The sequence below is a fragment of the Epinephelus lanceolatus genome, chromosome 21 (genome assembly GCF_041903045.1).
Source record: "Epinephelus lanceolatus isolate andai-2023 chromosome 21, ASM4190304v1, whole genome shotgun sequence".
In the NCBI taxonomy this organism is placed as follows: domain Eukaryota; kingdom Metazoa; phylum Chordata; class Actinopteri; order Perciformes; family Serranidae; genus Epinephelus; species Epinephelus lanceolatus.
The window spans coordinates 23,550,239-23,574,608 of record NC_135754.1 but is presented as its reverse complement, the minus strand read 5'-3'; the positions used below and the strand labels follow the sequence as shown (position 1 = coordinate 23,574,608).

At 39.4% G+C, this 24,370-nt stretch overlaps 2 protein-coding genes across 6 annotated transcripts in view; one reads left to right on the top strand and one right to left on the bottom strand.

Moving 5' to 3' along the window:
• Positions 1 to 2,058: 2,058 nt before the first annotated feature.
• Positions 2,059 to 9,015, bottom strand: zdhhc6 (zDHHC palmitoyltransferase 6). Of its 2 annotated transcripts, none has more exons than XM_033610572.2 (11): positions 8,881 to 9,015; positions 6,664 to 7,215; positions 6,399 to 6,490; positions 5,687 to 5,846; positions 5,410 to 5,568; positions 4,944 to 4,997; positions 4,454 to 4,621; positions 4,182 to 4,223; positions 2,998 to 3,146; positions 2,819 to 2,865; positions 2,059 to 2,724 (listed from the first exon to the last, which is right to left on the bottom strand). In XM_033610572.2, exons 2-11 carry the CDS (start codon positions 6,928 to 6,930, stop codon positions 2,624 to 2,626), a joined length of 1,239 nt encoding a protein of 412 aa, XP_033466463.1. In that variant the 5' UTR covers positions 6,931 to 7,215; positions 8,881 to 9,015; the 3' UTR covers positions 2,059 to 2,623. The 2 variants fall into 2 exon arrangements, with proteins under 2 accessions (XP_033466463.1, XP_033466466.1); XM_033610575.2 differs by having other exon boundaries at positions 2,998 to 3,143.
• Positions 9,016 to 9,145: 130 nt separating this feature from the next.
• vti1a (vesicle transport through interaction with t-SNAREs 1A) overlaps positions 9,146 to 24,370 on the top strand; it is a 151,960-nt gene continuing 136,735 nt past the window's right edge. For all 4 annotated transcript variants that reach the window (XM_033611244.2, XM_033611247.2, XM_033611243.2 and 1 more), the window contains exons 1-3: positions 9,146 to 9,336; positions 15,653 to 15,711; positions 16,637 to 16,747. In XM_033611244.2, the coding sequence (XP_033467135.1) occupies positions 9,243 to 9,336; positions 15,653 to 15,711; positions 16,637 to 16,747 (264 nt within the window). In that variant the 5' untranslated portion in view covers positions 9,146 to 9,242. The remainder of the gene's footprint in view (positions 9,337 to 15,652; positions 15,712 to 16,636; positions 16,748 to 24,370) is intronic.

Here is a 24,370-nt window from a genome sequence, read left to right as displayed (position 1 = left end):
CCAGTGGTGTAGTGTAAGGTAGACACAGGTATACAGTGTATACAGGTCTCTTTTTCTGGCTGTTTACGGTATACACATTTATCAGGAAAAAAGCCATTGGAATGTATAGGAGAGTAGACCCACTTCCTCCTCGGTAACTTACACATATACCCAGTAGTACACACCCACCTCACCAACTACCAACACACCACTGGCATTACCTTTGGTAATAGGTTACTTATGATCAAGTGACCAAGTTCATCATCCAGCATACCTGGGTAAGAGCAGATTTGGATGGTTCAGAACTTTGTGCATTTGGAGTTGAATTGCCTGATATTAGACAGAAAGGTAAACTCGTTATGCATGCGTTTCCATTTCAGTCAACTTGAACTTGAACTTGGGTGGACTCAAAGGTCTGGATCCTTCTCTTATTTTCTCTTATCTTAATAAAGCTGTGATGCAAGTGTGTATTAAAGGTCCCACACACAGGTGTTTTCACTTATTTGCCTGATTGGACCTCTTTTCAAGACGTGCAAAATGTGCTTGATTGACATGACCCCCACTTGGATGTGGCACCTATTAAGATGAAACAACTAATGCTCCTTTCTTTTTTTAATGACAGATAAAAACAACTTTATTTCAGTAAAAATGTAGTTACAACAAAAACATGCATTAACATCTAGTTAGTAATAGATTATGAAGGCAGTTCAACAGTCAGCTCATGAAGTGTTTGAAGAAAGGCGTCCAGTTCTAAACAATGATCTGAATGTTTTGGCATCGTTACAGGTGACAGGTTTTGGAGTGTACCAAACTTTTCCAGGTCCTCCTCACACAGATGTGGAGCTTGTGGGAAACAGGCCAGTGCCAGCAGAGCGAAGCCACCGGGAGGAATCAAATCCTCAGGTATGCTGTACTTCTGAAACTCTAGCTCATAAAGGATGAACTTCTCACTTTGGTCTTTTGGTATGAAGCATGTCTGACTTAAGTTTCCTGTGGTCTGAGGAAGTTCGTCTCTTGTGTGTTGAGGACAGGGCCTGAAAATGTGATGGTAATAGCATCAAAAGTATTAAGACCAGAAGGCAAAAAAGTGTGTTAGGTTTTTGGCAGTAACATAGGAACAAAGAGTTTCTCTGGAGCACACTGAGGCCACTGTCACATCATCAGAGAAGGTGGATAAAGACGTGAATTTTCTGCGAAGCTTGGTGACCTGAACTCCCACCATAGCCCCGCCCAACCTGAGCATATAAAGTCCAATCAGAAAACACCTGTGTTGGTGTGCAGAGCCTTTAGCTAAAATACGATACTGGGCTCCTTCACATAGGTTGTTCCAGTTTCATAGTAACTTAAACCCCACTTTGACATTCCCAGGCTGTGCACTGCAGTGTATTTGACACATATACTCAAGGAAGCTACTATGACATTTAGTTTTTTTATACTTATCAGGTCCTACTGATCCCAAATATGTAGGAGAAATTAAAAATGCATGCCAAACAAAAGTCTGGGTCTCAGGAGGTTCATCCTCTAAATATCGTAGACAGCTCCTTTAACACTTCTTGTGTCTAAAATCGTGTTGGTCCGGGATTTTTGAGACATAGAAGGCAAATAAAAGAAATGTTCACAAGCCTCACATTAGACAGGTTTCAGAATTTAAGTGCTCATCCCTTCTTAAAACCTTCCCTTTACACAAAACCCCAAGTTACCTAACTGGTCTACATCCAGCCTCACTGAATCTGCCTCAGTAGACTTAAACCAGGGAGAATGTGTATAAGGATTTAAGGGTAGACGTTTACTTCGATAGGCGGTCTCAAGATCTGTACATTTTATGAAAACTAATTTCTAAATAGTGCAATACTGAGGTAATACCTAGTATTCAGTGTAAACCTGAAAATGTAAGAACATGGCAATGCATTACAATGTGTTTGAGATCAACAGAGCAGCGTCTTAGACTTGTGTGTGACACTAACTATTAAACAAATGCAAAATTATTGTTTTGAATTAAGCCCAAGGCACTTAAGAAAATAAGTATTAAAAAACATGAGAATTTACAGCAATCACAAAGACGAAGGCAAACAACAACTCTTGCGGAAGATTTTTTAATTTTCAATTTATAGTTTGAGGCCAACAGTTTGTTTTTACAAAAATAATAAAAAGAAATTAAGTGTTATCTCCATACTGTAGAAAGAGTTGCATGACGAAGTCCCGGGGTTAGCTTGGCAGAGGCATTGCATAATTAGCAAAAAACGGACATCAACACAAGTAAAAACAACAGATTCAAGTAAAAAGTCATGTAATCACAATGAAGTCACATTAAAGCCTGGTGGCAATTCTTGGAAATTAAGACTCTTGCTTGGTTTTGGTCAGAGGAGTCAAACTGAACCCGCGGGGACCAGTCCAACTCTGCAGTCCTCTTTTAAGACATTATTTGACAACAAGGTGCACGGTAAGACTTTGTGAACGATGTTGCCTTTAAAAAATTCAAGTTGGTATTGAAATGTGCGAGGAATTGTAATCAAAGTATGAAATTCTTGATGGTGAGCCTGCAGCACCAGGCATGACATCTTCAGTGGATGTTTGTTTATGAACACGGACAGACACCTCTCATTCAGTTTAACTCCCCTGCTCTACATAAACCTGTTCAAATATATTAATTTACTTTCTTATCGCTGGTGCTATCACTGGCAGCTGTGTCATAATGGCACTTCTCCACACATCGCCTGGGAAACCATCCTCTCACACGCTCTCCAGCTGAAAGCCAAAACAGAAAGGGAGAACTCTGTTATACATTTGTTATAATGAATTTTAAATAAGTAAATTCAAACCGCAGCCAATCTCATCTCACCTCTCGTATCCTCCTCGTTCAAAACTTTGTCTCCATACATCCACCATCTAAAGAGAACACATTGATTAGGAGAATTCAAATGGACAAAAACATTACAGTCAAAATAAATCCTCAATTAGATGCCTAAACATCCAGACTTCTAGACAAACAACCACAATGTTGGGCCTGAATGAACTCACTTGGTGCCCCGAGTGGCCAGGATGGTGTCCCCCTTATTGAGGGGGATCCTGGGCTCCTCAGTGCAGGGGGTTCTGAAAAAGGTTTGGAGGCCTTTGCTCAGAGGGCAGCAAGCTCCATTATAGTCCTCCACTGCCCGGTACTGGACCTGCTGGCCGAGGCATGCAAGATATTTGGTTATTCTACTGCTCTGACCACAACCTGAACTCAGACGAGTTACATGTGTGTGTTGTAAAGTCATGGTTCTTAATCTTCAAGGGCAACTTAGGTATTTTTGAACGTGGACTCTGTGTTTTTGTGTTTACGTGACTAATGAAGACAACAATTTTTGAAGGAGAGGTCTCATTCTGAAATCTCGTCATCTAAGTCAGCCATGACCTTAAAAATCTTTTAGGCAACACTAAGGGTGCTTTAACACCTGCCCTGTTTGTTTCAGTTCAATCAAACTGATGTTTGTTTGCCCCCTAAGTGCGGTTTGTTTGGGCAGGTATGAACACAGCAATCACACTCAGGTGCGCACCAGAACAACCAGACCGAGACCTTCTTGAAGAGGTGGTCTCGGTCTGGATACAAATGAACTCAGGTGCGGTTCATTTGTAGTGGACCAAAGCAGGTCAACTCTAGGTCTGAAAGCACCCTAAATTACGCTTTCTGTACTCCAACACAACAAACTCTCCCTGGCACTCCTCCTTCCAACTCTCACTAATGCTTCCACCGTTGTTTCTCCTGTAGGAAGTCACCTCTCCTGAGATTTCAAAACAAGACTTCTCCTTGAGCGAGATTTGGATACAATAAAAAACTGATCAGTGAAAGGTAAGGGAAAACGTTTCATTTCTCTGCAGGGTCTTTTCCATACTGTTGTCAGGGCACAATTGCCTGTAGGGATTACATTGCAGCCTGTTTCGCCCCTGAGCTGTTGCGCTCTCTCTCAATACTGGACCAATTTCAAGTAATTGTTGTCTCCATTAGTCACTTAGTCACTTTCCCTTAATGCTTTATAACATTTGACGTAAATCTGCAATGCATAATAGTGTTTGTATTGATAGTACAACCAATAGCTATTGTTGACATGTTCAATATATGAAGTACAATTGTTTCAGTCCAGTCTAAAGCCTACTCTTGTGTCTGTGCTACATGTAAATTGACTCCACACTGATGTCACAAAACGGATATGACAGGTACTTACACTTCTCACTCGTTTGTCAGCTTTCTGCTTCAGTTGCTCAATCTATTTAAAGAGGACCAAGACAATTAATGTCACTATATTACGACAAAATAACTTCTATCTCACCATTAAACAGGAAATGTATCAAGAGTAGGACGTACTACAATAACAACTGCCTGAACTCATTTTATACACTCTACAAGTTAAAGATAACTTGAAGATAAATTGTCTGAACAGACAACTCTAGAACAGCATTACACACATAACTCAACTCGACAAAACACTGAACCTACAGTTAAGGTGTGCTGGTGACACTTGGGATGGACTGGCCATACAATGCCGTCACCCTTGGGCGTCCCTGACCATGTAAAGACTTGCTTGAAGTTCAGCCAGCGGGTGCCGAGGTCGTAGGGGAAGATGAAGTCCTCCCCTGTTTGGTAGTGCTGTATTCTGTCTTTGGCCTGGTGAAAAAACACACAGAGAATGGTTGCGTGTGTCAATGGGATTGTGTGGGTGGGGTGGTGTCAAGTTTCGATAAAGGGCGTGCTGTATTGTACGAACAGATGATCCTGGAACATGTGTGCATTAGTCATAAAAAAGACACTTTTAATTTAAACAACTTTGACAGTTAAGTGTTGAAAACATGTTAGTTATTTTGACATCCTACATTATTGTTTGTAGATCAAACAATGAGAAATACACAAAGTCATGCTACTTAAATAACACTTGCATCACAAAATGTCACCACAAAACAAACACTGGAAATCAAAGAGACATGCTGACCTTTTCCTCGATCCAGGACTCAATCGAGGTCTTATTTCTAAGGATGACTTTCATCTGAAAAAGGAGAGACTATTTCAATATCGGAGTCAACTTATATTTTCCTTAAAGATATACTATGCAGGATTGTTGGCTACTGTTCGTAAACAAGCTCACCAGCAAAAGTGAAATATCACTCTGGTTTGGCGTTTAGCCCCAGCCTCACCATAGCAGTTTGGGGGTACATGCCCACAAATGCCTCAAGTAGCAAAAATAAGAAAATACAGACAGAGGGCATAGTCTCCTCAGAAAAATACACTATCACAGACTTCTAGTGGGTCATAACCTTACGTTACTTTTAAGGAAACTCCTGCATAGTGTATCTTTAATAAGTTTGGCTTTGCAAGGTTAATGCTGACATGACCATGTTAAGTATCACATTCCATAACCAAGAGCATGTGTTAATTGTAAACCCCAAAGACAAACTTACCTGTATGAAGAAAAGCATGCCAACTGCAATAGTAGTGCCCAGTGCCAAACCTAAGGCAAAGAGTGTGGCAGCAAAGGCGGGCACACTGAATGGCATGAGGGGCTGGAATTGACGCACAGCACTCATGTCGATCTTTACAGTGCTCCAGCCAAATGATATCTGCAGTGAGAAAAAAAAAACAGCTTGACATGTATGGTAAAATCAGTATCACATGATAAAATTAATAAGGTAACAGGCCAGCAAAAGCATGATGTAATGGGGTAAGGAGACAACTGACCCTTTCATAGAGCTGCGTGTACATGGTCATAATGAAGATGATGGCAGCGTGTGAGCAGCCCAGTGGAGCCAGCAGCAAGAAGCTGGTGAAGTAGGCGTGGTTCAGGTGGCCACAGCAGTTGTTGATCCAGGGGCAGTGGTGGTCCATCTTCATCACGCACCTGTGGGTGGGGAGGCAGAGGAGGAGAGGAGTGCTGGGGGAGTTGACTGGTTGTTTGGGAGGACACAGAGTGACAAGTTCATCAGCAAGTCACACTGAATCTTTAAAAAAAAATAGATTTACATCATAGGTGTATGATGTTAATCTATTTAACATCACATACTGTATATGACAATCAATTATGTGATGTGTCTCTGTGAAGCCTTTAAAGTGCTGAACAGAGACTGTGCAGAAATAACATGGACCAGCCACGTGTATGCACAACAGCTTCAAATAACTTAGTGATTTTCCACCTGAAGTAGCACCATCTCTGTGCTGACTTAGTTTCTGTAAAGGTAGCATCAGTGTTATTCAACCTGGACCCTATTTTTCCGAGCTAATGGGGGACTCACTCAAAACTTGACCAACTTCAGAAAATGTTGTTTCCGTTAGTTACTTAGACACATAAACATAGGCAAATAGGGCCCAGGTTGAAGTACAGAAGTTACCCCTTAAGTCCATCTCACACAGGTGAGAGAAAACCTTCTCCTACTGTGGTAATAAATGTAGCTACCTGTTACACTTGCGACAATGGTGGGATCTGGGGGCCTTGTACCCTTGGCACACTCTGCAGTACTGTAGGTACTGTGTATCCTGTGGAGTCTCCTGTTTGGGGATAAACAAGTTAAATGTGTGACGTAACATCTTTCCTATGATTAAATTACTTCACTTAACCTTACATCTTTATGTGGTAATTTTGCAGACATAGCCCCAACTGTACACTATCTGCATAAACAAACACCTATGTGTCATAAGCCATCTTTATGGTGGATCCTTACTGGTTTCCAGCCGAGAGGGATGTATCCAGGTCCAACAAACATAGCATTGAAGTAGTTGTAGAGGATGAGAACAGTCCAGTTGAGGAGCATGATGAAGTTAATGCTGCCTCCCGTAGTGTCTAACGGCCAGTACCAGATAATGGAGTCCAGAATTGCCATGGTGGAGCATATAGCAATGACAGACAGGGCTATGACCGGACCCCAGTGGCACAATCTTCGAACCTCATGGAGGTTCTGAAATGTCACAAAAGTTGACAGGAAATTCATCTTTTTTTCCCCCCCACAAGGTTAGTACTAGTAGTTTGGTTAAGTTTCTAAAAAGTATGTATTTTACAGCTTCAATGTGTTACTTTTTTCGTCTGCTATCTTGCAAAATACGCTGTGCAGATGATGCACATATTTTTCCTCGTCTTCTGAGTACCCAGCAACTGGCCTGGTCTTGAGTCACTGGGGCTCTCTGTGTCCCACTGTTCCTTGCCCTGGCAAAGAGCAGCATCCTCTCCTGCCAATCTTCAGTGCACACTATCCTTGTGACAGAGTCAAATTCCCCATCTAAGACAAAGAGAGCAAGAGAGAGACATTTTAAAACATCAGTAATCTACATCTAGTGATCAAGTTTGTTTCAAACTATACACCCATCAGCCAAAACATTAAAACCACTCGCTGGTGAAGTGAATAGTGATGCCACTTGACACGCACCAACCAACCAAACAAACATCATTGCAGAGCAAGTACACCCCCTCATGGCAACATCACTACCTGATGGCAGTGCCAAGCCCCCCCTCACAAGGCGTCCACCTGGCCTCCAAATTCCCCAGATCCCAATCTGATTGAGCATCTGTGGGACGTGCTGGTGCTCCACCTCACAACCCACAGGACTCAAAGGATCCACCAGCAGCAGCCTGGTGCAGGATGTCAGAGGTCCTGTGTCTATGCCTAGACAGGTCAGTGCCAAGTCCAATCCAATGAGGCCCCACCGTGAAACGGGGGTACCTCTGAGGTACAGTACGTCCCACAAATGCTCGATCAGATTGGGATCTCGAGAATTAGGAGGCAGGTTGATGCCTTGAGCTCTTTGTCACGTTTCTCGGGCCATTCCAGAACAGTTTTTATGGTATAGCATGGTGCATTCGGAGGTACCGGGTTTGCAACAGAGTTTGGGTGGGTGGTACAAGTGGCATCCACATGAATGCTAGCACCCAAGGTTTCCCAGCAGAGCACTGCATTGTAATGAAATGATAAATGTTATTCACTTCACCAGCCCATGGTTTTAATGTTTTGGCTGATAGGTGTAAATATCCAGCTGTCAGTTTATTAAGCACACCCACCTAAAGCTAATGCAGTCAAATATAACAGCCTTATAATAAATTCTACCTCCATGAAGCTTAAAATGTTCAATTTTGTGTTTAAGACAGGTGTTGATTGAACTCTGTGGTCACTTTAGAGACTGTGCAGTACTTGGTGGTGCTGTTAAACTGTATGTTTATAATATGTACATGACATAAATGAGATGAAGGATTTATGCTATATTTTTTCCAACTCTTATTTTAACAGTAACATTTTAATAGTACGCTGATTACTGACACTTAACTCTTTTTTAGCGTTCACTCTTAGGTGTCTGCCATATCACAATACTAACATCCGGAACTTTTGGATATAACTAACTTCAACAAGTAGCTTTTTATCCCATAGCTTTAAAGCAAACACTCCAAACGCAAACACACAACACACCAAAGTGGGCAATGGTGTATTTCTAGACAGATTACTCACTGGGTGGGTCCACAGCTATACCATTTTCCCAACAGCGACCAAACTAATAAGCTTATGTCACTAAGCTAGCTAATTCGCATCCATACAAAAACAAAGCATTGCAGCATTATACGCAAGCGTAAGCCTTATCCATCGTATCCACAAGCCAGACAAGTGATGCCGCTACAGTAAACATGAAATAAACACATAAACTACGTGAGAGATTGTGTATTTGGCAAACATTTTGATTCTGTTTAGCACCGGGGCTAACGTAACAGCAATTAGCTAGTTAGCTAGCATGTTAGCCAGCTTGACAAGACAAACGTATCCGGCTGAATTACAGCCACAAGGTCCACGAAGGAAACATGGTTAATATCGCATCTTAAAGACATAACGAATGCTTACTGATGTACGTATAAGCACATTTTGTATGGATGGAGAAAAAAACTGTCACTTTAAATTACCAACCTGGCCACTTCCTTGGTTTTTTTCTTCAATTTCTTCTGAGGGGAACCTTCCTCACGGTGTCTCAGAAACTATTACCCTCAACCCTACGTAGACACTTTTAAACTTAAGCAGTTTATCACTCAACCATCACAAAACTTGTAAAATAATTTATTTATTCATATTTGGCAAAAATAAACGTGACTTCTATTTTTTATCCACTGGCTGAACCATTTTGAGTGTGGGAAGAAATAAAAATAAAGTAATGTTCCGTACCGGACACATTACACCGCGACTCACGGAAGAGACTCCATTCGATACTTGTTGTTATTATCCTGAGCTAACTGTCAACCAGAAAGCTACCTGTTTTAAACCTAAACGGCGAAATGTCTTCAGACTTTGAATCCTACGAGCAGGACTTTGGGACCATTACAGCAGATGTAACGAACAAAATTGGAAGAATTCCCAAACTAAGCGGAGGTATGTTAAATGTATTAGCTGGAACCGCTGAGCTGAAGCTAGCTAACAGCTAGCAGGTATTTCCCAGCTGAGACGGATAGCTAACGGTAACAAGTGTAGCCTACAGGAGTGTGGCGTTATTTCACCATTTTACGATATTCTCGTCTGGTAAAAGATGTGAGAGGAGTAGAAGGTGACACGCTAGTCGAGTATTTTCTTTACTCTTATGTAAAAAGGACGAATCACGTGTTGCTGGCTCTAATGAATTTAGCCAGTGTGATGATGTGCATCACTGAGCTCACTGGCAAATAACATGGTATGTTTTCCGGTATATGTGGTATTAGTGTTTCTCTAGAACACTGCCTCTATAAATGGCAGCTGGTTAAGAGGAGGACAGACGCATTTAACCGCTTTTATTATAGTTTCTGAATATTGTTTTAGATCATAGATATGAATGGATAGGAAATGAGTTTTCAATGGTGACAGTGATTTCATGTGGCACACTCAACACAGCCTCTTTCCATGGAGATTTAATTTTTAAATCAACATGACAGCAGCTGTCCCCGTTTTATGCACCAAAATAAAGCTAACTACCATGACACATTATCAAACAAAGGGTAGCAGTGCTGTCATCTTACAACAAGAGGTCAGACCTGGATTTGATTGTCAGACGTGTGTGTATTTGTTTCTTTCAACACTCCAGAGACGCACAGGTCAGGTGAATTTGTCACAATTAATTGTCCATAGGTGTGATAGAGTTCCTGTGTAACTTTTGCAAAGGACTGCCATCTGCCCAGAAGATGCTAGACTAGTTCACATGACCAAAATTAAATAAGTGTGTATGGAAAATGGATAGAAAAACAGATGTGCAAATGACATTATCAAACATTCTGTGTCAGCCAAATGGTCATTCAAGTGTTCAAACGCAGTTCAAGTCTATATTTGTTGTTTCCTTTTATTAGATTTTATTTGATTCACATGGATAACACTCACAAGGCCAATTTAGGTTCTGTAGTCACATGGCTGGACCTCATGCACAGCATGCTGGCATACTTTGCAAAGGCTGGAAAACAGTATGCTCACACTGTAAATTAATTTTCCTAGTGGATGTCAAGTACAGGAGATTAACAAGTGTTTTGGGTTGTGTGATTGGACAGATACATGCTCATTACCAAACTACTCTGCAATCAATTTCTTGTTTAATGACTGTCATTACATATCTAGTGCAGCAGAGATGTTCAGTCTGATTTGAACTTGCAACCTTGTGACACATGTTGAGTCCCACTCAGAGTTCCTTTAGGCTATTTGTCAAGTAGTAAATGCGATAATTTGACCAAAGCACACACTTTGAGGTTCACTGTGTGATTTAATAGATGGGCTCAATGGTGTATCCATGTCCACAATTTTAAGCAGATTTATAAATGGGTGGCAACAGGCACAGTCCTTTTTTAATAGGGTAAAGATGCTGCTGTACTCACAGGTAGGACCCTATGGGCACAAGCGTCAACCTGTCACAGAGAAAAAAGGCTAAGGGCTGAGAAGAGTTTCCTTTTTTTATATAAAGCATAATTTCTGTCCATCTTTATGTATTTCCTTATCAGAAATAAGAGACAAGCAGTTGATTGTAGTGTAGTATTTAAAGTGTGTCCCTCAGTGTGGCGCTGATACACCTTTTTCACCTACCCAAACTTTATTATTAATTAGCTTCTAGTGTCGTTCAGTCAGCATGCTGCCCTGGCATACTTTTACCCAGACACTATATTCTTACATTCTTTAACCCTAGTGCATCGAAATTGCCGTGAAACACAGACATTATTACTGAGGCAATATCACGCAATTGTGCACAATAGCCTTTTTGTTCTTGTGATTATGAAGACCTTATTTACACAGATAAAGCATTGTTTTTGCAATGCATGTACTGCCTTATAACCTTGATAGATGGAATTGGAGGCAGAATAGTCATTGAGTGTACATTTTTCTAAATATGTAAAAATAAAATCACAGAAAAGAGCCATTCTGCACAATATATCTTAATTTAACAGCCGGATTTTAAATTCAGCAGTATTTTGCTGTAAATAAACTGCATGTTTTTGAGTTAACATCGTCTGCACCAAACCAAAAAGATATGATGAATATCAGGCGTACATATTCTATGATGGACTACTGTAAATGCAGTGGCGCTGGCAAAATTACATTGTCCACAACTGACAACTGCTAGTTTGTTTTGTCAGTTTTGAATGCTAAAAAAATGCTTCCAGCCCCGACTTGGAACATTTATCTCAAACTTGCTCATTGGCTTTTCAAAGGACACTGCCTCTCACAAAACCTCGCCTGACGGAATATTTCTGGTTTGGAATTGGCATCTTTGAAGCTTCATGGCAGCCCATTCCACAGTGTAATTCCACATTGCTTCCTCTCGCCATCTGTTGACTGTGTCAGAGTAAGCCCATATGAATATGCACAAAGCCAGGAAACACATTACAACCATAAGTAGTCGTTCAATGTCTTCTGCCACCAACAGAATAGTTTACAGTTGAATTTCAATTCCCTTCCTCCTCATTAAGGTTTTTCTTCTTTCCTTTTCTTAAGTCCTTCTGGCTCTTATTCCTGAAGTGGCTGAATATTTCCCGTGGTTTGACAGCCCTCTATTTAATACATTAATATAGCTCCAGACAAAGGGCTTTTGTCATTGCTGTTGTTGTATCTCTCCATTTCACATGTGCACAATTGCTGATAATGGCCAGGGCGTGTGGAAAAAATGTCCTTGACTGTCTTCATTCATGTAACAATCAAGTGAATGTGTGTTTATATATTTATTTGTTACCATCCCCCGAAACCTGAGGTTCAAGGAACATTTGAATAAGAATACAATGAAATGTTAGGCCTTGTTCCATGAAACATGAATGTCATTTTTGTTTCACCTTTGAGTGTTTATGGCAAGAGATTGCCTGTCAATCATTGCAAACCAAATACAGAACATTTTTTTGTTAAAAAAATGTTTGCCAAGCCTTACCTCTTTTTTTGTTTGTCTTACTTCTGTGCACAAAACTCCTCATCCATCTGTCAGCAGGTTGTAGTCCTGGTAAATATCCATACATATTTCACAGCCCTCCAGCTCGGGCCCCGAGTTCGAGCAAGAAAGCACCATCTCACCTTTCAGTGAATCGCCTCTGGCTGTTTACTGTGTAGGTTGTGAGGTTGAACACAGGTTTTAAAAATGAATTTGAGGACAGGCAAAAGGTAATGTTGGCCCATGGTGCCTGAGAAATGAAGATCTTGGCCTGGATTCTTTATGATATCACAGTCCCACAACTGATGGCCTTGTGATTTGCTTTGAAGCTTGGAGTTTTGTTGACTTTCTATTTCAATTATTTAAAATGATGTCAAATATTTAACATTTTAAAGGTTCTACTCACGATTCTTGATTTATTTGATGACGAAAATATTTTTAATGATCTTTTAAGAATGTTTCTAAAATGGAGTAGATTTAAAATAAATATTTGAGTTGAATTTATATTTTCTGACTGACTGATTTTGAGAGAGAAAATTGAGATTGGTCCTACTCTGCTTTTCTTTTTGTTGGCTTTTATTGTGGAATACTGATGCTGATACTCAAAAAGATGACAAAACTGATTTACTAAGTATAGATTTTCAAAGATGTTAAGTGCTTTCTATAGTTTCTTTTTTCCCCTGCCAAACATCATTATCTAAATCTGCTTAAATTTCATTGTTTGTTTTTACCAGACAGTACTATCTTCTCTGTGTTTGTTAAAGTCTAAGATTTGTAGCTTCAGGTGTGCTTAGAACAATGTTTGGTTCAGGTTTACACTTCAAGGACTCTTGCAAAAAGAAGGCTTAGAGGAGAAGTGGATGCCTCTGTCTATATCTATTTTCGTGCATGACTGATTACACATTTTCATGTGATCTAAGTTGTGATGATTTGGCCTGAAAGTAGTGACTAGATGAACTTTAGATGGTGACTAATACTCAAACACTCCTGAGTAAAATGTTGGCACAAATAATGCAACGTTTTGGGAGTCTTGGCATTAGGACTCAGAGGCCCAATAAGCCTCTTTATAAAGACATTTTGACATGTCACATTGAAAAGCACAGGTGTGAATGACAGCTGAATTCCACTTTGCTGCTTTGGTTTGAGGGACCTGGTATTCTGGCAGACTTAGCATTTCTTCAATCCATACTACAGTTTTCACACTGTAAAAGTGACACAATGAAAAATACTTAAATCACACAGTGTTCATAGTAAATGTGGTCTTTTTTGGAGAAGAAGAAATGGAGGAGCTGTTTGCAGTTGAAACTTAGCTTTGTATTTGTGAGGTTTCATTAGTAGTGGTATTCCAATGTTGCAGTTTGATTGACATCCAATGCTGATGTGTTGCATAAATTTTCTGTTCGAATAAAATGGTATGTATATTGATTTGGTATACAACTATATCAGTTTAACATGCAGATTTGTATGTATACAGTCATTATATAGTATGAATTTGGGACATACGCCGACAGTCATGTCTTACTGAGACACTGGGAACTGAGTCATCGCTCATGTCACTAGCAGTGTTGTAGTCAGGAGTCAGGACCACCTAAACAGAGATCATGTCATGAACAAGAAAAGAGTGTACTAATATCAAGACAAGACTGGGACTTTGAGACATTGAGACCAAGTCAAAACCAAAACTAGACCAGTGCGAGTACCACACTGCATGATACACTTAAAATAAAATGTGGAACATGCAAACAGTAGGCAGTCCACATATGTGTGTATTTATCAGTGTACCATCGGAATAATTTGATTAAATCTTCAAAAGGCATTGCAGAGTTGAATTTTATGTGTGGGGAATTTGACTTTGTTTTACCTGAGCAAACAAAATTAAACATTAAGTGTTGAAATCAACTGAGCCATCATTATTCAACACTCCTTTTTTACACAGACCCTGCAGTTCTGGTCTTGACTGGTCTTAAGATAAAATCCTCTGTCCTCTTTTTCTGAGACCGAGACAAAACAGAGTATGCGGTGAAGTTAGAGATGAGACCAAGACCTTGAAAAAGTGGTCCTGAGACTGATCTCGAGTACAACAACACTGGTTATTAGTAGCACTTGTACTTTTCCTGCTATGAGTTAAAATGTCTGCTGTGAAAAAGGCCTATCCATGGTTTCAATATCTCATTCCTTGTTGAGTGGATTTTGGATATATACAACAAAATTTATTCACAAGAATATGATTTAAAGCCAGGAAATTTAGATATTTTAAGAGCTTGTTACCAGTAGCGCTGGAGCTAACGATTATTTTCATCATCACTTAATCACCTATGATTTTTTTGATTAATTGTGTGTCAATAAAATGTCAGAAAACAGTGAAACAGGCCTTATGTTATTTCCGATAACTCATTTGAAATCTTTAAATGGGATGTTATATCTAACTAAAAATCTAAAAGCTATTCATTCTTCTTTGTTAAAAAAAATTACTTAGACGATTATTCGATCAAATCAAAATAGTTGCCAGTTAATTATCCGTTGATTGACTAATAGATTTAATTGACTAATTGTTGCAACTCTAGTAGCCAGTACATTTTATTTTTCTTGATATATATATCTTAAAACAGTGACCTGGTTATTAATCTGTAACTATGCCTTAAATTGAGGCACTCAAACTAATGTGATATATTTCGATGTTTTGCTCAAACTTCCTCCCTTAATTTATATCCATTAAAATATGTTTGTGGTTCCTTAAAACATTTAATGATGCTCGATTGCTAAACTACTACACCAGACTTCTACATTTCATGTGCTTGGATTTCATGGCAAAGAGCTAATGTCAGAACAAAGACCAGTTCTTATATGTGCAGAAATTAAGTGGTAGTGTTGCTGCCTTAAATAACGAAGGGATGTACTGTGCTTTACATGCGTCTTTGGAACTCTCGCAAGTTGTAATGAGTTTCAATGGGTAATGTGGAAGAGCAGCCACAGGGTGAGGAGCAGAACGGCGCGTTAGTCATTCTGAGTGGGACTCATACTTCTGGCAAGTGAGCAAAGCTGACACCCCCCTTCCCTTTGAGTTGGCACGAGGTGTCTCACTGCTCCTCAACAGAAACCAACAAAGGCCTCATAGACGCCAATAACTAAGAGACATCAAATGTTGGCTCGTCGTGTAGAGAGAATGTGTAAATATATCTTCAAATGTGTCCTCGTGTGTTGTTTTCTCCCAGTCTTTCTTTCTCTCTCCCCCTCTCTTCCCCCGTTGCGGGGGAGTTAGGTTGTTGTCATGAAGTGCTGTTCCTCTGTCGGCTGATCAATATGTTGCTGTTTTTTTTTCTCTTTCAGAGGAGAAGACACAGCTGGTTCTAAATGTCGACAAACAGCTTGAAGAAGTCAGAGAGTTGGTATGTCTTTGATCAGTAATTTTCTCCTCTTCCCATTTCCTAAATAATGAATTTGTGGAAAGAGGGAGGGGACAATTTTCACTGGCACCAGACAACAGCACCTGTATTATCCTGGTGGTGACATGACATGCAGACACACACACACACACACACACACACACACACACACACACACACACGCACTTCACATGGCGGAAAGGAGGCTTCCTCCTCACATGATTACTTTCCAGTAATCTGCTTTTAAGTGACACCCCTATGACACATTTCAAGCCATTATCTTGAGGTGGGAGTCTTCATGTTGCTGTTTAAAAATGAGCAAAGTCACCTGACAGAGACAAATTGTTGTTGCAGTTGTCTTGTTATGTCACAGTGATTAGTTTCCTCCAAACCCGCCACAGAGAGACCTGTCTCGCCATGCATCAAATGTACTTTTACTTCATTCGCCGTGACATCGTTGGGCCTGTGCATGTCGCTGCAATGAAGGGGTGCTCATATTTGATTGTGTATTTATTTACAGAACAGCCTTCCTCCGTCGCGACTTTTATCACGGCTGAGTGACGTGAGCGGGAGGCTTTTTCTTTTTACAATCAGCATTGGAACATATTAAAGTTAATGCCGCTGAAGTTAGTCATTTTCAGGAAGTTTAATATTTTCAGAGTTGTCACAATGTCTGTCTTGAGCGGCTTTGTGTAAGAGTTAGCAATACATATACAGAAATGCCTAGATGGTAACAGAATGATCATTATTGGATGGGGAGGCCTAGATTTATTAGCATCTGTTCAAGTGTGCGCATCTCACCACATTGGTACCTTAACATTATGATGTAAATTTGGATCAAAATGAATTCTGAACCCGTCAGTTTTGCATCCCAAGTTATATTAAGTTTGTTAAATTAACTGGTTTACCTTTGGGTTTTGGGTTTTAGCTGGAGCAGATGGACCTGGAGGTGCGGGAGATCCCCATCCAGAGCCGAGCCATGTACAACAGCAGACTGAAGAGCTACAAGCAGGAGGTAGAGAAGCTCGAGAAAGACTTTGTAAGTACCAATTACATCTTCCTTAATGGTAGCTCAAATATTACAAATACAATGTACATCATCGACATTTAGAAAAGCTTCTTGAATAGTACATATGACATACTGTCGTTACAACATGTCACCTTCTCAAATCCTCCATGGTTCATACACCTATCCATAGTTTGCCCCCTCAACCAAACTCCCTCTCTCCCTAACACACAGACTATCTCACACACACACAAACAGCCCTACACTGAAGCTCAGTGGTGCATCCACCGAGGTTAATTCAGAGTTGGTATTTGAACTTGCAAGTGATGCCTATTGAGAACAGGTTTTGTGTGTGTGTTTGTGTTGTTGCTGCAGAACCTGGCCTTGTTTAGTAATTCATAAATCACTGTATGTCTCGACTTGATCTCCAAACTCTATCAAAGCTTAATGAACAGCCCAGTCTTGTGGGTCCTTTGCTCTTAGTCCACATTGTTGGCTACCAATATGGCTCAAGGTATTTCACGTAATCAATAGTATGATAGAAATGAGAAATTATTTAACGTAATTCCAGCGCTTGCTTGATTTTATTTGATGTTGCGTTTGTAGCTTTTCGTATTACCCCAAATTGGAAAAGGTGTATTTACTTAATTGTTTGTATTCAAATCTTTTCCTTGCAAAAAATATGTATCTTTAATAATATCTTTATTTGTTTCTGTTGTTTGTATTTGTTTTCTGTTGTCAGTTTTGTGGTGCTAGTGCTCACAACAGGATAATAAACCCGTGGTGTAAATGCAGCTGACCTTGAGCTGGAGAGCTTGAGAGTCCTTCCATGAGTCAAATGCAATGTGAAATAAATCCACAACCTCAGAATGAGCTGGAAAAGTAAATACTGAATTGGATGTTTAAGAACTTTTAGATTAATTCACAAAAGGCTGGATAGGTGCAGCATTTAACCTGGTTGTGAATATGGTTTCTGTGAAGTTTTGTTACCTTTCAGATTTTGGCAAAATAATCAACAAACTTTTATCAAAACCTGTAACTCAATTAAATTTATGTTGTATTTAACCCATATTCAACCAGGGAAGTCCCGCTGAGATCAACAATCTCTTTTACCACTGAGACCTGGCAATTAAAGGTAGTGCTAGGCGATATAGAGAAAATCAATTATCACAATATTTTTGACCAGATATCTTGTTTATGATATAGTGGCCATATTGTAGGGTTGACTTTTGGTGCTTTGAAAAAATATTTACACAATGAGGTATTTGATAAATAATGATCAGTAATGTGGATACAATGATTAAGTGGGTAAAGGTGAATAATACAACAGTTAGAGCGGTCTGAAAATTACATCATTTTACTGTAATTAGCCTTTAAAACCAGGAAATGACAACACTGATGATATACGATATCTAGTCTCATATCATGATATTGATATAATATCGATTTATTGCCCAGCCCTAACTGAAGATGTAGCTTTCCTCTCAAATATGAAGTTTTCTTTACTTCAATAGAACATATATTGTTGGTTTGCATGTCCTTGAGAGAAAGGATTTCAGGAAATAATGGTTAAATTTGTATATTCTGCCAGATATTTAATATTCTAGTGTTATACACCTGGGCCCAGTGAGTGACCCTGACCAGGGAACCCACTGTTTGTCTGGTTGTTACTAGTTGTGAATCCTTAAAATTGTGGTTACTGTTCTTGGTATTACTGTAATTTGAAGCATTCTCTGGCACAGGAATTTCGTTCGGGATAAATAAAGTTCTACTGAATTTCGAATTGAATCGAATCGAATTGAATTGAATCGAAAACTTACCATTGAAAGTGAACAATTTTAGAGTCCTTGTTTTCAAAGTAAAGACAGAAGTTTGTTAGAATCACATTTGAATAAGATATTATTTCGATATTTAGAATTTTCTTACAGACGTTGTAATGCAGTGTTTGTATCTTAATTTTGTATAATACTACATAGAACATGCATGTACCTACCACGGACAAACAAAAACCTGCTCATATTTCACCCTCATCAGTATCTCAAACATCTGCTTCATGCCTAATATCATTCACTGCAAACATTTTTAATCTGAATTGAATTAAATATGTGAATATAACAGCATTTCCCCCCCAATCCATCACTGTTCCAATTGCAGAGCAAACAAGTAAACATGCATAAACAACCCATTTAGATGGAGATATCATGTGCTAGTGATCTGTGGGAACACCACGGCGATGTGCTGACTGAGATCACAGGAGGAGATCTCCGAGCCACGACAGTTTACTTTCCTCGCCATGGGCATTTAATTGGCTGACGGTTAATCTTTAACTTTTCTTCTCCCCACACTTACCGTGCTTAATCATCAAGCAGTTAACACCTACTGTGGCTGGTATTGGTGCAAAATTTTCATCACTTTCATTTGTGTCCCTGTTTTTGGGGGCACGTGTGGGAAAATTGTTTGTTTTTTTTTTTAACCTGGAAAAAGTTTAAATCAGTCTGTCCACTGTATAAAACAAAATGCATTCAAAAATTTTTACAGCATAGTTACGTGTCCAGGCCCACAGTCCTGACATGCAAAGCAGAAGGTAGCAGTAGGATAGTCCTAGTGGATAGAGTGAAAGAACATTGCCCTGCTTGTAACTGTGACTCCCCAGTTGAACAGTAATTTTCATTTTTACACCTCTGTGTGTGGCGTGGTCAGATCAGCATGCATTTAAACCAGGATCGCCCACCTCACACGGTAACATCTAGTACATCTGGTCTCCTGTAAATCTGATAAAGTGTTCAGAAGGCAAGAACTTCAGCCCCCTCAGATGTGCCTCAGATGTGCCAAATGCTATAGCCGAGCTCAGCCTCTCACTTCCTGCAGGCCCAGGGAGGACATGACACTCGGCTCGAAAGGCGTCTAGTGGAAAAAAGGCAATCTCCTTTCTTTTTAATGTAAAAAGCTCTGGCTTTGTTGTGCTTTCCGTGGATATCAAGGCCTTTCCACTCCCTCACTACCCGATCTCCCCCCTCAACCCCACCCCCTACCGGCCTCCCACGGGTGTCTCCCCCCTTAACCTGCTCTCTCATCCTCCCATTCACCCGTGGTTTGAAGTCTTCCTACCACCGGTGTGCCAGCTTGAGACCTCATTCCTGCTCCTTTCCAGACAGGGCCTGAGTCGACCTCAGTAACCCAGCCATTTCATCCAGGAAGACAACTTATCAAACGGGCATCCCAAAGGTGTATATATGAGATGTAGCTTTGTTGGCCCGGCTGGCAGCTTCATTGCGATAATAGAAGGGACAGTGGGGGTCTTAAAGGTGCTGGGTCGTGACAAACAGGCATTGCAGCACCTAAAGGGGATGCCAGCTTGACCGAAAAAAAAGTCAGTGTGAAAAAAAATAAATAAAAAGAACAATGAAAATCCTATTTGATGGAGTCGTCTTGTCCTGGTCAGGGGAAGCAGGGATGGCATGGCTCTTAGCAGCGGCTTTGATCAAGCAAAGAAGAGGCCCAACTTAAGCTTAATTTAATGAAATCTATCGGGTAAACAGAGCCACCATCCTCAAAGGGCCGCGCTTGGTCCGTCCCAGCAGGGAAGGCGGGGGTCTGCAGACGTCTGCTGTGTCTCACAAAACACAATCCACTTTTGAGGATGTGACTCAAATGATGTGGCATTGCTAATTGTAAATGTGTGATGCCTCTGACATGGGGCTTAATGAGGTGTCAGCAATAAGCTGTCATAAAGCAACATTGGCTCAGATCATTTTTGTCGCTCCTGGAAACACTGTTATCAGTATGTATTTCTGATATCAAAGCCCTTTCAGAGGTGTTCCATGTTGTGTTGTTAGGTCTGTGTTTGAGTGTGTTTAGTAAATAGCAAATAAAAACCATTAGATTATTCGGCGTCTCCTTTGGTAATGGATTAGTCTTGTTGAGGAAAACATGAGTTCATGGTAGCAATCTGCTAAAGTTGGATTGTCTCAGGTACCTTGATTTGTTCTTGATTACTTATTTAAAAATGAACATAACATTCACAGAGCACCTAAATGAACTTCATCTTCATCTTATCGGTTATATATTTTTTATTTATTGATTGGTTGACTAATATTAAGTCAATCGCCAACTCCTTTGATAATCGATTAATCGGTGTTAGTAATTTCAATTCTAATTCAATTCCAGCTTTCTGGTTTCTTTACACCTCTATGACAGTAAACTGAACATATGTGGGTTGTGGACAAAGCAAGACGTGAGGACTTCATCTTGGACTTAGAGAAACTCTGATCGACTACTTTCTGACATTTTCTAGACCAAACAACTAACCAATTGACCAAGAAAGTAATCAACAGATTAATTGACCAAAAAAATGCAGCCCTAGTTTTAACTGATTTTAGACATCATGATGTCTTTGAAACAACTGTGTCCAGCCTTCCAGCTTGTTTAGTACAAGTTGAATTTTCACCACAACTGTTGGTCACAAAAAAAAGTGCATCTCCTAATTTACTGTTATCACTTGGCACTAGTTAAGAGCAACTTTTGCTTTGTCTTAAATACTTCTTAAAGGTAATCATCAAATCTGCATCATATTTTTTTCTATACGTGTTTCAGTGCAGTGTTTAAAAGGCTCCCTCCATAATGTGTTGCTTTTACTTTGAGGCATCACTATACCTCCCACTTTTTCTTGCTGCTGTGGTTGTTTATTTCTTCTCGCAGCAGATGGCGGTATTGCTCTAAGAATTTTCTCCCAGCTAAGGTCCAGGACAAGGACAATATTGGGCACGTTTGCCAATTACTTTTGCCTTTCTGATGTATGAGTGGACTTGCTATGATAAATCCTTCCACTTATTACAATGCCTGACCTCATCCTTTATGCTTTGTAATAGAGATTGAAAATAACCAAAAAATGTCCTTGGGGTAAAAAGCCCATTTAATACAAAGTGTCTCATAGTAGTCTGGCTTCCAACTTTATGTATTTTCTTTAGTTTGTCTCTGCCCGGTCAAGCTCTGAAAGTCAAATATGGGAAGAAAACAAAATATGAATGAAAGAAGGAAAGTGGAATGTCTTTTTGAAAATGTAAACATTTTTTACTTTTCCCCATCCTGTCTCCATATTAATCTTTGTGACATTAGGTGTTGCTGCAAATATTTCCGCTCCTTAGGTTGTGTTTAAAGTGCTGAGTTAATTTTTTTTAATTTTCTTTTGATGTCTTTTCAATATAGCAAAGGGTTCAAATGTGAGAGGCTTTGTGTTGAAGGATCCTTGAATCCCGATAAAGGTTAATTGGTAGTCATGAAATATCCACCTCTGACAACTTTTATTGCTGAAGACTTTACTTTCTTTCCGTCATTAAGTGGGTATGGGTGCACGTAATGGTCAAGGCAGTTTTGTTGATGGCTTCACTGATTAATTTAGTTCCCCAATAGAAAGCTATTGTTGGTTTTTCATAATATGCTGTATACTTTTTCATCAAGTGCCATGAAGATGTCATTCACTACCAGGCACCACTGTTCCTTTTGAAATGCATATCATTACCCAGTCTTTATATGAGATTACACACAATGCAAGTAATTAAGAGATGTGGAAAATGTGGTCAACGTTCGAGTCACCTGAAGTACAATACTCACCTTTTTAAAAGTAAGGTTTGAAATGGGAGTGAATTTCTTCTTTATCAGTCGTTCCTAGCTTCATTCATTCCATTATAGATATTGCAATAGTTGATGTTTGTGTTATTGCCAACTGTCACAGGGATACAACTATCCTTTCCTAATTTCTGATTGTCCGTTGGGGTATTGTTTTGAGTTACAGTCACGGTCAAGTGCGACGTCTGGACTGACTTTTTCCTTTAATAAAAACCTTTTAGATGAATTGCCTCCTAGTGTTCGCCTAGGGAGACAATTAATGCGTTTCCAAAGAAAAAGTCAACCTTGAAATATTGAACAGTTTATTTGCCAGCTACACAGAGGTGAATAGAATGAAAAAGCTGTTGGTGCTGATTCCATTTTTTTTTTTCTCTTGATTTTTTTATTTATTTTTTTTTCATACTTGGATATATGAGTTTCAAAAGTGGTTAGAAGTGACCTTCCAGATAACTTGAAATGTAGCTTTCAATTGGAGCAAACAATGAGTGCTGTATTCAATGAATTGGCACATTGGATCTTCTTAAGAACAACTTGTAAATGAGGAGGAAAAGGGTTGATTGAAATGTGAAAATACAAATAAGATCAGTTAACGATTCATGCGTATCAAACTTGAACATACCTCAGATGAGGCCAAGGCAAACTGCTGTAACCCATGATTTTTATTTTGTCCCCTCTTATCAGAATGAATTGACTTGTTGTAGAAGAACTAATGAATGACTCTTGACTTCACCACACACAGCTCAGGCGGCAGTTGCCAGTAAGAATGCTATCACAAGTTTTCCATAAGCCTCTTTTCCTGTTTCCAAACCCCAGAGCTATTTAGTGCCTCTGCATCTGCATCCACGATCCGTTTATCATTGGCAATGAATTAACATTTTCCAGGGTTTTTTGAAATGCCATATGAAGTATACGGTATTGTCTCTATGTGCAGGCTTTCTGTTCGAGGTTGGAGTTTAGTGTGTGAACTGTTATTTACTTGAATAGGGCTGCTACTCATGATTATTTTCATTGTCAGTTATTTTCTTGATTAATCGATTAGTCGTTTGGACTATAAGATGTCAGAAAATGTCGAGAAAATGTCGATCAGTACTACACAGCCCAAGATGACATCTTCAAATGTCTTGTTTTGTCCACAGCTTAAAGATACTCAGTTTACTGTCATAGAGGAGTGAAGAAACGAGAAAATATTTACATCTAACAAGCTGGAATCAGAGAATTTTGACTTTTTTCTGTAAAAAATTACTCAAACAGATGAATTGATTATCAAATTCGTTGGCGATAAATGAATAGCTGACAACTAATCAATCATTTTAGCTCTGCAGGGCCGTAACTAATAATTATTTTCATTGTCAATAAATCTGTAGATTATGTTCAATTGATTAGTTGTTTGGTTTATAAAATGTCAGAAAATTGTGAAAAATGTTGATCAGTGTTTCCTAAATCCCAAGATGACGTCCTCAAATGTCTTGTCTTGTCCACAACCCAAAGATATTCAGTTCACTGTCACAGAGGAGTAAAGAAACTGGAAAACATTCAAATCTAACAAGCTGGAATCAGAGAATTTTGAATTTTTTATTATTTTTTTTTTTAATTAAAAGTTACTCAAAACCAATTAATCGATTATCAAAGTAGTTGGGGATCAATTTAATAAAACACAACGAATCAATGAAATGTTGCAGCTCTACATTCAAAGCATTCAAAGCTTGCTAATACCTTGGTATAGCATGGTATAGCTTGGTATGGCATGCTTTGAATGCTATAATATAACCAATTAGATGAAGATGAGGCTGCTCTTCATTTCGGTGCTCTATGTGTGTTATGTTCATTTTTTAAAATAAGTCATCACGGACAATTCAAGGTTGTGGAGACTGTCCAACTTTAGCAGATTGCGGCCATAAACTCATTATGTTTGGCACAATTAGCACCCCGAATGGAGGAAGAAGAGTTTACAAAGTCGTTCATCAGAAAGTAGTGTATTCGTCTTAAGAAGCTCTGAAATCATAAATGTCTTTTTTTTCAAACCAGATGCTG